Source organism: Saccostrea echinata, unplaced genomic scaffold (assembly GCF_033153115.1).
Source record: "Saccostrea echinata isolate AGI-Se365-2 ecotype Australia unplaced genomic scaffold, CSIRO_AGI_Sech_v1 ptg000029l, whole genome shotgun sequence".
NCBI lineage: Eukaryota > Metazoa > Mollusca > Bivalvia > Ostreida > Ostreidae > Saccostrea > Saccostrea echinata.
The window spans coordinates 28505509-28520324 of NW_026889778.1; the positions used below are offsets into that span (position 1 = coordinate 28505509).

At 31.8% G+C, this 14816-nt stretch overlaps 1 protein-coding gene across 1 annotated transcript; it reads right to left on the bottom strand.

Moving 5' to 3' along the window:
- Window positions 1–4309: 4309 nt before the first annotated feature.
- Window positions 4310–14762, bottom strand: LOC133195771 (dihydrolipoyl dehydrogenase, mitochondrial-like). The gene is made up of 14 exons (XM_061331707.1): window positions 14637–14762; window positions 14202–14265; window positions 13675–13754; window positions 13304–13442; window positions 12775–12875; window positions 12217–12360; window positions 11804–11905; window positions 10853–11074; window positions 10308–10444; window positions 9882–9943; window positions 9549–9676; window positions 8699–8836; window positions 5143–5232; window positions 4310–4775 (listed from the first exon to the last, which is right to left on the bottom strand). Exons 1-14 carry the CDS (start codon window positions 14664–14666, stop codon window positions 4710–4712), a joined length of 1503 nt encoding a protein of 500 aa, XP_061187691.1. The 5' UTR covers window positions 14667–14762; the 3' UTR covers window positions 4310–4709.
- Window positions 14763–14816: the final 54 nt, after the last annotated feature.

Genomic DNA, 14816 nt, shown 5'->3' on the forward strand with positions numbered 1-14816 from the left:
TGTTTTAAAAAAAATGTAAAGTTATATTATCATTTTTTTTTGTAACAGGACACAGTTGTCAAAAGATATAAGGTTCTGATGAGAATTCAAACAGATTTAACCAGAAAATCAGAGATTATGGCACCAGTTCACATAGAACTCTTGGTAGGTATTATATTGATATACCTTAATTACAGTCGAACTTCGGTATCTTGAACACTGATATCTCGAATACCATGCATACATCGAAGTTGCCCCCCCCCCCATTTTGGAAATTTCTTCCAATGGGTCTGACGGTCTGTTTATATTGCTGTATTAGTATATGTACAATTTTAGGGTATATATTGAAAAAAATATAAAATATATATATATATATATATATATATATATATATATATATATATATATATATATATATATATATATATATATATATATATATATATATATATATATATATATATAGAATATCCCTTTCCATTTACCTTGTAGATTCTACAATAATTTTATTTAATCATCATACAATCTTTAGAAATTTTGATTAACTAATAAACAAATTTTAAAAAAAGCAATTTTCAGAAATTTGTTAAATTTATTTACTAACCAACTTTAATAAAACGTTTTAATTTAAATTACTAGGACATGATAATGAAAAGAGTGAGTCAGAGATTTGAAGTACAGGCAGAAATGACAAGAAAGAGAGAAAAGATGGCATCTGTCCACAAAGAGCTTGTGGTAGGTGGTACCAACATAATAATTATTAATATTAATCTAAATACACTGTATAAACTATATATATTTTATTTTATTTTACTGTTTATAGCTGATGTTATTAGAATAAAACAAAATTTACACATTTTTTATGAATTTACTGAAGAAATTATGTTAAATTAAAATTTAAAATAAAATTTTACTCATTAGGACAAAGTAATGAAAAGAGCCTGTGAGAAGATCAATGTATACTTAGAGATGACAAGAAAGAGGGTCATGATGGAGCCAGTACATAGAGAGCTTGTGGTAGGTAGTGCTTACATATTAAACTAATTAACACTTTATAAATTGGTTATTTGTGGAAACATCTATTTAAGCAAAAAATATATTTGTTAAGCACATTTTTCCACTACTACCTAAAATTAAGTTTGAAAGTTTCAATAAAATTTGTATATCGGTAACTGCATGAAACTTCTACTGAGAAGGAGAAAATGAAAATTATGAAAATTACATGCAAGTACGGTATTTCATTCAAACCTTTTTTTCATTTTTTTTTGAAGGCTGTTCAGTATGAAAAAGCTCAGAGAAGGAAATTTGTATTTCACATGATGAGCAAAGTTCATCAGGAAATAATGGTAAGAAAGACAGTCACTTTCTGTATGTATAGTGAATGAATTTATTTTTAAAGGTGGAGTTTTCCAATTGCTTGAATATATCGTTAGATACAAATTGTTACACTTATCTGGTCATTCAGATACTAACAAACTAATGTGACAAGTGACCTTCACTTCTTTAATAAGTATTTTACTCTTCATTTCTTGAATCATTAGGTATCTTACTTTTTTTTTTCTTAGTCCCTTCAAATTTTGAGATAATGAGGTTTGACTGTAATTCATTTGTGATATTGTTTCATTATATATGTATTTTTTTGTGTTCAGACAGTTAGAGAGAAGAGAAGAGAAAGCTTTGTAAAGGTAAGTTTGTTTTGTTTTGTTTTGTTGAATTTAAAAAGTTCAGTGCTAGATGTTAATTAAAATCCATAGTTTGTATAAACTAGAACAGGTAGCTGTATTGTAATAATAAAACAGAATTTACATAATTTTTTTTTTCATACAAAGTAAATTAATCCAGTGTTTAGAAGGCTAGTATGATTTAGCCCTTTCGACTATATCTCTTTTTTTTTTCTCAAGGAATACATCACAAAAATAATAACAAGTGCTAAAGAAAAACTTCAGAAGGAAATTGCAAGAGTAAGTAGATATTTTTTTTTACTTTGAACTCATCTTATTTGACCTTCAACCACTTTAAATGAAAAAAAAATCAGTTTTATTTACGAAAGTAAAGACAAACAGATGAATGCAGATTTTAACCACAACTTGTAGATACTTTGTTTATATATTTATTCTATCCCTCCAGGAGCATATCCAAAAGGTTATAGAAATGGCAGTAGAAAAAGTTCAAAGAGAAGTTAGTTCAAAGGTAAGTTATATATTAACAATTTTAGCAAATATTGATGAATTATGCTTAGTTTTCCCCTAGCTATTCAAAAAACTCTTTTCTTAAAGGTAACTCCATCCATATTAACAGCAGAACAGGTCAAAGATGAAATGCACATGGAATCCAGGGTAAATTGCATGTTTCAAAGGCTTCAAGTAATATCATTAGATGTCGAAGTAATAGATCATTAGCTGTTGAAGTAATAGATGTTTAAATAAACTTTCATATGGTTTCCATCCCAACTCATTTTTAAAAAAAATTATTCTTTTATATTTAAAGAAATCCAACTTTGTGACAAAAATGGATATGACAGATGATGAAAGTGAGGATTCATTTGTTCCACACAAGTTATTTCTCTTTAACGTCGACTTCTTCAAAGACAATGCCCAGGTAAATTTCAGTCAAGCTTTTGTTCATCATTGTAGAGATATGATGCTCAAATATTTACATTTCTAATTGTTTTCTCTGTGGTAACTCTTTGAAAGTTAGGTGAGTTGATTTCTTTATAATTACTTCTGAATGTAAATTTCGCCAAGTGAAAGGTCAGGAGCCCAAAATGCATGTCAATCTTGTGTGGCTGTTTTTGTGTCTGACGTCTGTGGGCAGGGACTATTGAATTTAACATGGGAGGCCTCGTGTATTTTAAATCTATTAGACAGCATATTTTTATTTATTTTTACAATTTCTATTTCACACATAAATGTAAATATAAGGAATCACTGTCTAGTTTATTGGGTATGCCAGGGACATCAACAACAATGGGAAACATGGGATAATTTATGCATTACGAGCTTTATCCCACATTTCCAATTATCGTTGATGCCCTAGGATATCCAACAAACTAGACAGTGATTCCTTAATACACTTTGGTTCTATTAAGTTTTTCTTATTATCATATATTTGTTCAATAATACAGGACACCCTGTATCAGCACCCTTTATTTTACCCCTTATCACACCTTTATTACACCTTTCCGGAACATCTCTGTATTTTTCATTCGGAGTACCTCGGATCTTTTTCTATTAATTGTTTATAAAGTTTATTTAAATTGTAAATTTTCATCAGATATTTTATACTATTCAAAATAATTATTTGTTTAATTTATAATTATTTCATTTCTTATCGCTGTATGCATTGCCTTTGGAAAAAAAAATAATGAGAAACGAAATTTAACAAAAAAAAGAACATATACAATTATTAAGAATTAATTAATTTACAGGTTTATATATGATTTTTTGACACTATTTTCAAATATAAAATAAAAACAACAATACATGGCAAAATCTGTATCACACCCCATATCAACCCTCGACCATTATCAGCCCTCTGGCCTTCGTGCTGATATTGGAGTCTCGGGTTGATATGGGGTGTGATACAGATTTTGCCATGTATTATTCTCTATTTATCAAGCATGAACTTAAATTGATCATTCTTTCTCTTTCAGAGTGTAATGAAAAAAGAAATCATGTCTATTCCAAATAAATCTTCTGCAAGTACTTCAGAAGAAAACCATGAACCTGACAAAGAAAAGGTACGTATCACACTATGTAATTAAGTTCTTAATAATGGGCATTGTTAGATTTATGTGTAAATATTTTCTAAATATGACTGTCTTTTGAAAACCACAATAGAAAAAAAAAATGTCTGAACAGTTTATATTTTTATTTTTAGGAAATCTCTCCTGCAAAAAGAAGAGGACTCAGAAAACGCATCCTGAAGTTTCTTGGTCTAAAATAAGTTTGAACATCCATAAAAATGCATCCCAGAGACTATTGTTGTTTTTTCGTGGCAGAACATCTGTAAAAATGTATCAGAGAGACGACAGAGACAGTTGTTGATTTTGTTTTTTTAAACACTTCAAATTTTACCTCTGATCTTGTAAAATTCTTTTAAAGTTATAATTTGTTAATAGACTGTTTTAAAAATCATTGTTTTGTCTGTTTTTTTTTTCTATTGTGAAGAACCACAACTGGGGAGATAGTTTCTAGTTTACACTAAATTTGAACAAGATGTGTCCTACATGGCATCATTTCTGACGTTGACATAACCATATAAGAATGTAAAGGACAAAAGCAAACAAAATTTTCAGACATCTAAATGTCAAAGAAAAGAAAAGGGAAAAAAATATTCATAAATATTTATTCTCTATTTAAGATTTCATTATTTACAAACATATCTTAAAAAAATGTAGCCAAGCTCAATTTTAACAAGCAAGTTCAGTATATTTTTTTATATTTGGAATTATAGAGATTCTGAGCTCAAAAGAACCTTTCTAGTACATAAGGAAAAACAAAAAGTACTGCAGATAAAAGAAAAACCTCTGCATTCAATGATTTAACAATATTAAGCACTTATATTAACAGTATTAGAGTGTGGCTTGAAAATCATTTTGGAGAATTCTCTAAACAATGAAAACAGATTACTTCTGTTCATCAAGAACCACGGAAACATAATTCTTCAATGTTCCAAGTGTGTATGTATAAAAATTGTCAATAAATTATAAAATCTGCAGTAATGAGGTGTTAACAGTTGATGGCTTTTCCTGCATATGCTGCTAAGTTAGCTTCCCTTAAGGCTTCTGATACAGTCTGCAAATAAAAATTGTTATTATTTAGTTAAATTTTTATGCTTAATCTTTGGAACAAAAAATTCTGTGGTCATCTCTCTTTGTGGAGGACAATGTTAGTGAATTTTCTGGGTCACCCTTGCCTATGAATTTTCAACCCCCTTAAACAAACTCTTTCAAAGTATCTAAAGTATTGATTCTTCCATTTATAAAAGGAATTAAGCAAGAAATACTTGCTTCATACCAGTAAAGTTTGGCTGACAATGTACATTGACCCCCTATAAAATTAAAACCATTCCACAGTGGTTTAACTACTATCTGGTTTTCATTCTAAAATCTCAATTACTGGTGATAAAAGGACACCTGAAATAGAGTTTTCAGTGACTTACTGGATGTGCATGACAAACTCTGGCAATGTCTTCACACGATGCTCCATATTCCATGGCTAAAACAGCCTCATTGATAAGTTCTCCAGCCACCTGAAAATACATAGAGGGGCAAATTAGAAAAAAAAATCAACCTTTTTTTTTATGAGAGAATAGCATTCTATAAAAAATTGAAAATTTCTCATTTTTCAGGAACCACATTTTAACTACAAAACTGTCCAAAGGACATGTATCATTGTATGATTGTTGGTTAAAATATCTTGAACAGGTTCTCTAAAACTGAGTTAAATGCAAAGTGTGATGGAAAGACGCTTCAGATGGAGAGATAGAGGGGTGGAAGATAGACATGACAAATACTATATGTCCTGGTCATATTCTTGACATGGTAAGAAATAAGAGGCCTAAGGGTCACATCACTCACCTGAGCAACTGGCTAGGAAAAAGCAGAAATCATTTTAGTACTGAAAAGATTAAATATAAGTGATTGCATATAACCCCCTACCCACCCCAACGGAATTGGGTGGCATGAATTATTCACACTTGTATCTTTACTAACTGAGGATGCTGCCATATTTCTTTGACTAATCATGGCTTTCCTGTTCTTGGAAGAAGATTTTTAACAATTTATCCTATGTATTCCCACGTAAAACTTTGATCACTCATTGTGGCCCCTCCCTACTCTAAGGGTCATGATTTGAAAAAACTTAAATGTAAACTACCTGAGGGTGCTTCCCTATAAATATGACTAATCAGGCCTTTGTTGTTCTTGAAAAGAAATTTTTTAAAAAGATTTTCCTATATATTCCTATGTATGACTTTGTATGCCCATTGTCACCCAACCCTAGTCCTGAGGGTCATGATTTGAAGAAACTTGAATCTACACTACATAAGGATGCTTCCATAAAAATATCACTTATTATGGCTTTGTTGTTCTTGAGAATAAGAATTTTAAAGATTTTTCCTATGTTTTCCTATGTAAAACTTTGATCATCCATTGTGGCCCCATCCTACCCCAGGGTACAAGATATAAACAAATTTGAATCTACATGCTGTCAGGGAGCTTTCACATAAGTTTCCTCCTTTCTGGCCCAGTGGTTCTGGAGAAGAAGATTTATAAATAACCCCACCCAATGTTACTTTGATGGTGTGGCCCTTCATCTGAACAAACTTGAATCCCCTTTACCCAAGAATACTCTGCGCCAAGTTTGGTTGAAATTGGCCCAGTGGTTCTGCAGAAGAGGATGAAATTGTAATAAAGTTTACGACAACAATGATGACAGACAATGGACAAACTGTGATCAGAAAAGCTCACTTGAGCCTTTGACTCAGGTGAGCTAAAAAACCTAAACATATGCACAAGTACTAAATTTAGCAATAACTATAGGTATTGTAAGTCAGAACACAAAATGACATCTCCTGCTGCATTTTATGGCTTATACTGGATCATGTACAAATTAAACTCTTTTTGTGTGACCTTAATCTCAACCAAATGATCTGAGTCAAGGTCATGACACACCAGTAGTTCATAACCATTCTTGATGCTAAGTGTGTGGTCGCAAAGTTTCATTACAAGATATGGCCAGGACAAGTGTTTTGCATCTTTGCAAAAGTGACCCTGAACTTGTAAAAATGACCTTGGGTTAAGACAAATACATACTCTGGACAGACTAGTCCTTATATGAAGTATGGACCTTATGTTTATCATTTACAAGTCATGAAGCAGACACTGATCATACACTTTTTTCTGCTTTTGAAGTAGTCTAAATGACCTTGGGTCAAGGTAATGACACATCAGCAATCTCTGTGTAAAGTGTTATATTCCAAGATTATTAGAAAGATCAAGACAAACCAACATTTTATACACAAACTTTGTGTTAAATATTACCTGCAAATGTTTCTTCATTACAATGTTAGCCCTGGTCTGGAATTATTTTTTTTTTTGCAAGTAAACTTGTACAAGTGACCTCTCATCAAGGACACTAATCTTGAGTTACTGTAATCTTTTTCTTCTATATATTAACTTCCAATGTTTATACATTAGGTTATAGTCAAGACATAAATTATGTTGTACATTTTTCTGCAGTAAACATGAACTTGGTAAGGACATTAGATCAAGGTCACAATGGACCATCACATTATAAGCAATCTACAGTGTGAGCTGCCAATAATCCTCCATTTTGAAATTTTGATTGGAACACCATTGCCTGAAGAGACAGACAGACAAGTGAATTCCTTCATTAACTCCAGACTTATTTTGTAGGGGGCTATAAAAAATCTTAAAATGAAAAACAAGAGGCCCAAGGGCCTTAACGGTCACCTGAGTATAATACAACAATTTAGAGGATCCATAGAGTATAAAATGAACTGAAAGGTGAAGCTTTGTTGCCCAAAAGCAAGAAAAATGGGGTGAACCAGGATCATCAAAATAATTAGTCTAGTATTCATTAACAGTTCATAAATTAGGTTATAATCTATTCCCCATTTATCACTCTCACCAGACAGTATATAAACAAACTATCAGTGCTTCAGCACTCTTTCAATTCCTTTTTGAAACAGCTTACATTGGCCTCTCTTGGTCTTTGATGAACATTTAATAAGACAAGTTATTTTTGTCTCATTTTTATTTATTTTTTACTTACAAGTCTATCTGATCATTAAAACTACAAAAGTACTTTTTGTATTATTATAATACAATAAAAAGTCTTGCATAATTCTCTTATTCTATTAACATTTCAAGTACATTATTTACAGTGATTAATTATCACAAGTAAATGGCAAAGGGGAATAACTCCTCTCAGTAGAATACAAATTAATAGAGCCCTGGCCTGGACCAGAACACTTGACCAAATGGTCCTGATATTCAAAAATCTGGTAAAAATACCCTTCCTTATTAAAACTTGATATGCCGAGGTGCAGAAAAGATTTTTAAAGCATTAATGCATTTTCACCATATAATAAATAGAGCCCCACCCTAACATCAGAACCTCTGATCCAGGGGTCATGAAATTCACAGTTTTGGAAGAGGCATCCTTGCTTATCATAACCATGTATTTGTTTAAATAACACCCAGGAGAAGAGAAGAAGATTTTCAAAGAAATAATGCACTTTCACTATATGATCTATATAGCCCCGCTGTAGCACCAGAACCCCTGACCCTGGGGCTACGAATTTCACAATTTTGGTAGAGTCACCCTTGCTTATCATAACTATGTATTCAATTTGTTTCAATAATACCCAGTAGTAGAGAAGAAGATTTTCAAAGAAATAATGCACTTTTTTGTTTTTACTGGTTTTTGTTCCCCTTCACCCATAGATGCTATATGCAAAATTGGTTGAAATTGGTTTACTGGTTCCAGAGAAGAAGCTGAAAATGTTCAAAAGTTTACGACCAACGGACGACGACGGACTAAAAGAGATAGCAATAGGTCACCTGAGTGACTCAGGTGACCTAAAAAATCATTTTAGGCAATCACAAGTAAAGCTCTGATAAATAAGATTTTTTGACCAGCAAAACTCTTGTCAATGTGATCTGGAATCATTCTTTGAAAAAAGCACTTACAGAACCAATGAAATGGCATCCCAGTAACCTGTCTGTTTCTTTATCAGCTAAAACTTTGACAAATCCATCTGTGTCGTCATTTGTCTTGGCTCGGCTGTTGGCCACAAGGGGGAATTTTCCTACTTTGTACACCACACCCTAAAATCCATACAAAACACTATCAAATTTATATTAGAGTAGCCTTCTAGTATAAAGCACTTACTAGGACTGTATCAATATATCTATATATCAATACGTATCAATATATAAGAATGTATCGTATTGAAAAAATAACTTCCAATACGTATCGGACAGGCATAATTCTGTGAAACAGTTGGGAATTTCAATCACCAAAGGCTATATTTTCACTGTTTTGTATTAAAATTGATCAATAATGATATAATCATTCAGGAGATAGCACATCTTAAATAAATATTACAAAATACATAGACAACTTTATTTCAACGTGTTGTTTTTACAGTCATTAAAAGTTTGAATTTGAAGTGTAATTTTTAGAGATAGTGAAACAAGACCTTTGAAATGGGTTATAAAACAATTAGCTTTTACAAAATTCATGCATTAAATGATTTATAAGACTTTTTTGATAGACTTGTTAAAGAATCCAATATATTGGATATCGCATTATAAAATATTGTACCGTATTGTATCGAATTTTTTGCTCAATACACAGCCCTAGCACTTACCCATGTCTCATTAATTACAAGTCATCATCTGTTTAATTTTTAATTCCCTTCTCCCCCTCCCACCTGAAGGGATAAATAATTGTTTGGTTTCATGAAAACTTCAACTATACCCATTTCAATTGAATAATAAATTTTTTTATTAACTAAACTAAATTACTATCCATTACCTCCTCCTTGAGTTGTTCCTCTGTTTTGCCGACCCAGGCTACCTCAGGGTGAGTGTAGATAACAGAGGGGACACAGTTATAGTCAATATGGACAGCTCCACCCATCATCCCCTCCACACAGATAATGCCTATAAACAGGATACTTACAATTTTTGCACCATATGCACCTGCATTTATTTAATCCCAAGCTGCCTTTTCTCAATGAATTCTAATAATCTGCATATTCATAAATCAATTGGAAACTATGTTTAGCTTTTCAAAAACAGAGATTAATGTACATGTTTGTACATGTGTGTCTTATTCCTCATCATAAGAGAAATCTCAGTATTTTACCTTCATCCTCTGCTTTATGTGCCAGCATTGGTCCTTGAATGCAGTCACCAATGGCATAAATGCTAAAACAGATTAATTCAAGTCATTGAAATATGATATACATGTAAATGCAAAAATACATAGTAATACAGAGATCACACTTTTTAAAAGAAATTTTGGATTATGATGCAATTACTCCCCCCCCCCCCCCCCCTCCAAAAAAAAAAAAAAAATACAGAATTTTCAAATTAATCTAAATAGATCAGTTTGATCAAATTACATGTATCTTGCTTACTATTTCTGCTTTTCTTCTAAATTTACAAATAAAACTAATTCCCCTCATTGCTTTTTGCAGGTTTTACTTAATAGGAGATTAAAACTTAATAATTAATGTAAAGCCTTATAAGCATACACATAAAGTATATACAAGCATTAAATACACCTAACCTTGGCACCACAGTCTGGAATCGGGAGTTAACATTAATCCTTCCTCGGTTGTCCTTGGGAATTCCTAGATCTTCTAAACCAATATTGTTTGTGTATGGTCTCCTTCCTATACAGACTAGTAAAACATCACACTCTAACTGAAAAACAGATTATACTTTCAAAGTTATCAATATTTTCTGCATTCTTTTTTTAAAAAAAAATTCTGCATGTTCTTTTACCCTCAGTTAAATTTGAGAGTACATGTCCTCTTATAACTTCAAAATATCTGTGCTGCATTACAAAACTTAGTTTTAAATTTAAGTACTTACATATAGCCATACAAGTTCATCTAATGAGATTTACTAATTTATTAAAACTATTCAACACAATTCTTCAGGTATAGACATAGAAATGTCACTCCAAGACCAAGTCCCTTTCATTGCTGGTTTAATAATGTCAGAAAAAACTTATTCAAGTACATCTAATTTGACTTTTTGGCCACAAGTTACAATACTTGTGAAAAGATTTTGACCAAAATACTGTACTGCATGTACAAATAAATTTACCTCATCTTGTTTTTGATTTTTCACTCCCTCAATGGCCACTTTAATCTTGTCCCCTGCCCTAGCGGCACTGGTGACCTTGGTGTCCATTTTGAACTTCAGCCCCTGTCTCTGGAGGATGCGTTGGAAGTTTTTGGCGACATCTAAGTCAATTCCTACACCTCCAACATTTGATAAAAACTCCACACATGTGACTTCAGCTCCATATCTCTGCCACACTGAACCCTAGAGAAACAAACAAGTAATGATTACTTTGTTAATGAAATTGTCAGTGAAAAACTACAATTTAAAAAAAAACATGAACAGTACATTATCAATATCTATAGAACTGCAAATTGAAAAATGTAATTTGGGCAAGTTGAACATGACTTCAGTGCTACTGCACTAAAAAGGTATATATATCATACCGCGGTAACTAATTGGTAATGACATACAGTGTAAATGTACATGTATTTTAAGCATAAGAAAATCAATTTCATTCTGCAGTAGGACTAAAAAAATTTAACAAGGTATGATTTTTTTCCAAAAAGTCTAATACTTACAAGGAATAATTTATCATGAAAAATTACAGATAATAATCTCCAATTATAAGAAAAAATTGTATGCATTAATTTGCCAGCATTTCTATTTAAGATAAAAGCAGTGCATAAATAAGAAATTATCATTTCTTGTTTACTTCAAGGATCAGTGGGATAGACCCCATGGACAGGGGTTAAATTTGCAATGTTGAAGTTAAAATAAGGCTTAAAGAACAAAGAAACTGATGTAGAAATGGTTAATTATATTAGAGAAAACCTTTCCTCTATAATAATGTCCACATCACGACTATTTTCTCGGGTTCACCATATTCTCAAGAACGGGACAAAATGCAATTCATAAGAGACTTCTTTTCTGCTCACTTTCCAGTAAAAACAAAACACCCTTCCCCCCATTTTATTACAGCATGCTACTTACCAGTTCTACTCCAATGACTCCAGCACCAATGACCACCATCTTCTCTGGAACTTTCTCCAGTGACAGAGCTCCTGTTGATGACACTATTGTTTTCTCATCAATCTGTAGACAATAAATCATTCCATGAAGACATGTACAACATATGAATATGGACTAAGCATCTAGTTATTATTAAATTATGATTTCTATTATCAGCGTAACAAATTCTGAAGTATAGAAATACAGGTATATCTTTCTATATTTATATATTTTACACACTTTTTACTCTTGGAAAAGCAATTTTTTTGTCTGTTGACTAGAATATGCCAATGGAAGACAAAATTTATCTTTGACAATACCTGAATATGAATTTTCTGTAAAAATTAGCACCCCCCCCCCTTTACAAATTGTGTCCACTTTTGATTATAAATCACCTCCACCCCAGGGAATGGGGTAACTTCAGATCCTGTTGCTATCAGAATGTTTTTAGTGGAGATTTTCTCCTCTGTCCCATCTGCCTTGGTTACTGTCACTTCATTTGGGCCTGTGATTTTTCCAAATCCATCTACTCTTGTAACCTGTCATGAAAAATAATGAATCACATGACTTCACCTTGTATTTGTAATGAAAAAGATGATCAACTTGTGAAATGATTGTTTATTTGTTTGTAATGAATTAATTATGACCACCTTAACACTGAAGCCTTCAAGATTTTTCATCCCTCTGGTTAGTCATATAAAACTGTGCTTTAATGCTTATGACTTTCCAAAAGTAATCTAGTTTGTAATTAAATTGCACACAATTTCATCAAACCCATTGGGCCAAAATTTGAGCTTAACAATCTTATAAAGGAATAATTGTCATTTATCCAAGTGAGAGTTATTTCTCTTATCGAAGGGTCAATGAACCTCAACGAAAGATAAATCCATAACAGAGTACTTTACCTACACAAATCTTTATTTTTTTTTAATTCAAATATGTAAATCTCTTACTTTGTTTTGTTTAAATAAATGAGCTATTCCTCCTGTAAGTCCCTTTACAGCTTTTTCTTTGGTGGCCATAGATTTTGCAAGATTTAGACGAATGCCATCAACTGAAAGAAAAAAAAGAGATTTTTTAGAAAAAAAAATTTGATCCAAGTTACTGACACTGGCAAAAGTAGGCAGATAAAAATTTGGAGGGTTTGTAAATTCTAAGAAAGATACAGCCCACTATGCTTGTGGTGAAAAAGGTTTTTAGAACGGATTAGATTACCCATGCAGCCATCCCCTTGCATGCATGTGACATGTAGAACTATACAAATAATAAACCTTATGAGAAGGAAAGAAAGCCTGCATTTAAATATTATAATAAAATTCCAAATTTGCCGCTGTCAAACATTTATAATTCATGTCAAATATTTACATTTCAACTTATACATATACGCTGTATATTATAAATGCATAATACAGACAGTTTTCATAACAACAGAAACAAAATGTCCTCTGTTTATATACAGTAATATATTTTATGTGCACTAACATTCAATTCCTCTGTTATCGAGATCTTTAGATGTGGCTAAGTGGTACAGATGTGAGTTGTTGAGGAGCGCTTTGGAAGGGATACAGCCTACATTCAGACAAGTGCCCCCTAGTGTTGGATTCTTCTCTACACAAACTGTCTATAATACAAAGTCTTCAAGTTATTCAGACTTCAATGAAAATGAAAATGTTTTCTATATATCTTTTCAACACCAAATTAATATATATTGAAATTTAAACTAAAATATTCTTTGACAAATGTTCTGGTTCCTTGGTTTAGTCTAAATACATTTATACTGACATTTGTTTACAAACTCTTACTTTTTTTTTTGTATTCTTAATTAATAAACAAAACACCGTGGCATTCCATACCTTCATTCCAAGCTGAGCGGCTTTGATTGCGGCCACATATCCCCCTGGACCAGAACCAATTACCACTAAGTCATTATCAGCTATAAATTATTAAATGCAGGAATGAAAGATTCAAACGTATAACTTAGAAAGAAAACAAATTGCCATTTCATTCCTCAATAAAGCTTGCAACAAGTAGTCAATCTTGTATATATTTAAAATTTCAAATACAGCAAAACACGCTTATAGCAAACATGCTTATAATGAATTGACGCTTACAGCGAAGTGATTTTCATTCTCTTTGGCTTTAAAATATATTGTAAACTAAGCCTGGGATTTCATTATAAGTGTGTTTTACTGTATGTCCATTGCTAAAAAGTGATTTACTCATCTATGATAGTGTTATATTAGAAGTTTGGTACACAAAACAAAATCTGCATAATGATCAAATTATCATAATTCTGTGATATATTGTAAACTATTTAAATCTAAAAACATTTTTTAAAAAAATATAATACATAATGTCATGTAAATCTGTTCACTTTTACCTCCATTTGAGTATTTTCTGTGCTGTGCTGTCAAACACCTGATCACATCTCTGCTAGAACCAATCTGTCAAATCAAAGTGACAATGAAAGGAAAGGACCAAACAAAAATAGTTGTTTGACTTCTTGTTCGTAAGCATTCCTGATATCAGAGGAAATTCGAACCAAACATGTAAACTTTGTCTTAAGAGGTAATTTAAGACTGTTGCAAGTTTTGACCTAACATTCTAACCACAACAGTATCTCACAATAGCTCTAACACTTGTTTAGAATATTGTTTTCTTCAACATAAATTCTTGTATTAGAAATTGTGTAAATTATAAACATTTGCCATAATTTGGTCGGATGTACAGAACAAACTATAGCATTGCGCTATTCTGTTCAGAGTAACTTTCTTCAGCAAACACTTTTACATATTAGATTTACCAACTTATCTACCCGAAATTTGTGAACTGTTGAGGCCAGCATGATGATGTCTGCTCTCCTTGAAAATGAATAATATCGTCAGCTGCCACGAGAGGGCGCAGTTTCCAAATAAATTGGTCTTCTCTCCTTAAGAATTTTTTCTCGTCAAGAACCAGTTTAACGAACTGACAACTTCCGGGAAAAGTAAACTGT

Coding starts and splice junctions, on each gene's coding strand:
- LOC133195771 (XM_061331707.1), bottom strand. CDS start 14,666: ATGCTGGCCTCAACAGTTCACAAATTTCGG. Junction 10,445..10,852: donor AAAATCAAAAACAAGATGAG/GTAAATTTATTT, acceptor TCTGTTTTTCAG/TTAGAGTGTGATGTTTTACT. Junction 9,677..9,881: donor ACATAAAGCAGAGGATGAAG/GTAAAATACTGA, acceptor TCCTGTTTATAG/GCATTATCTGTGTGGAGGGG.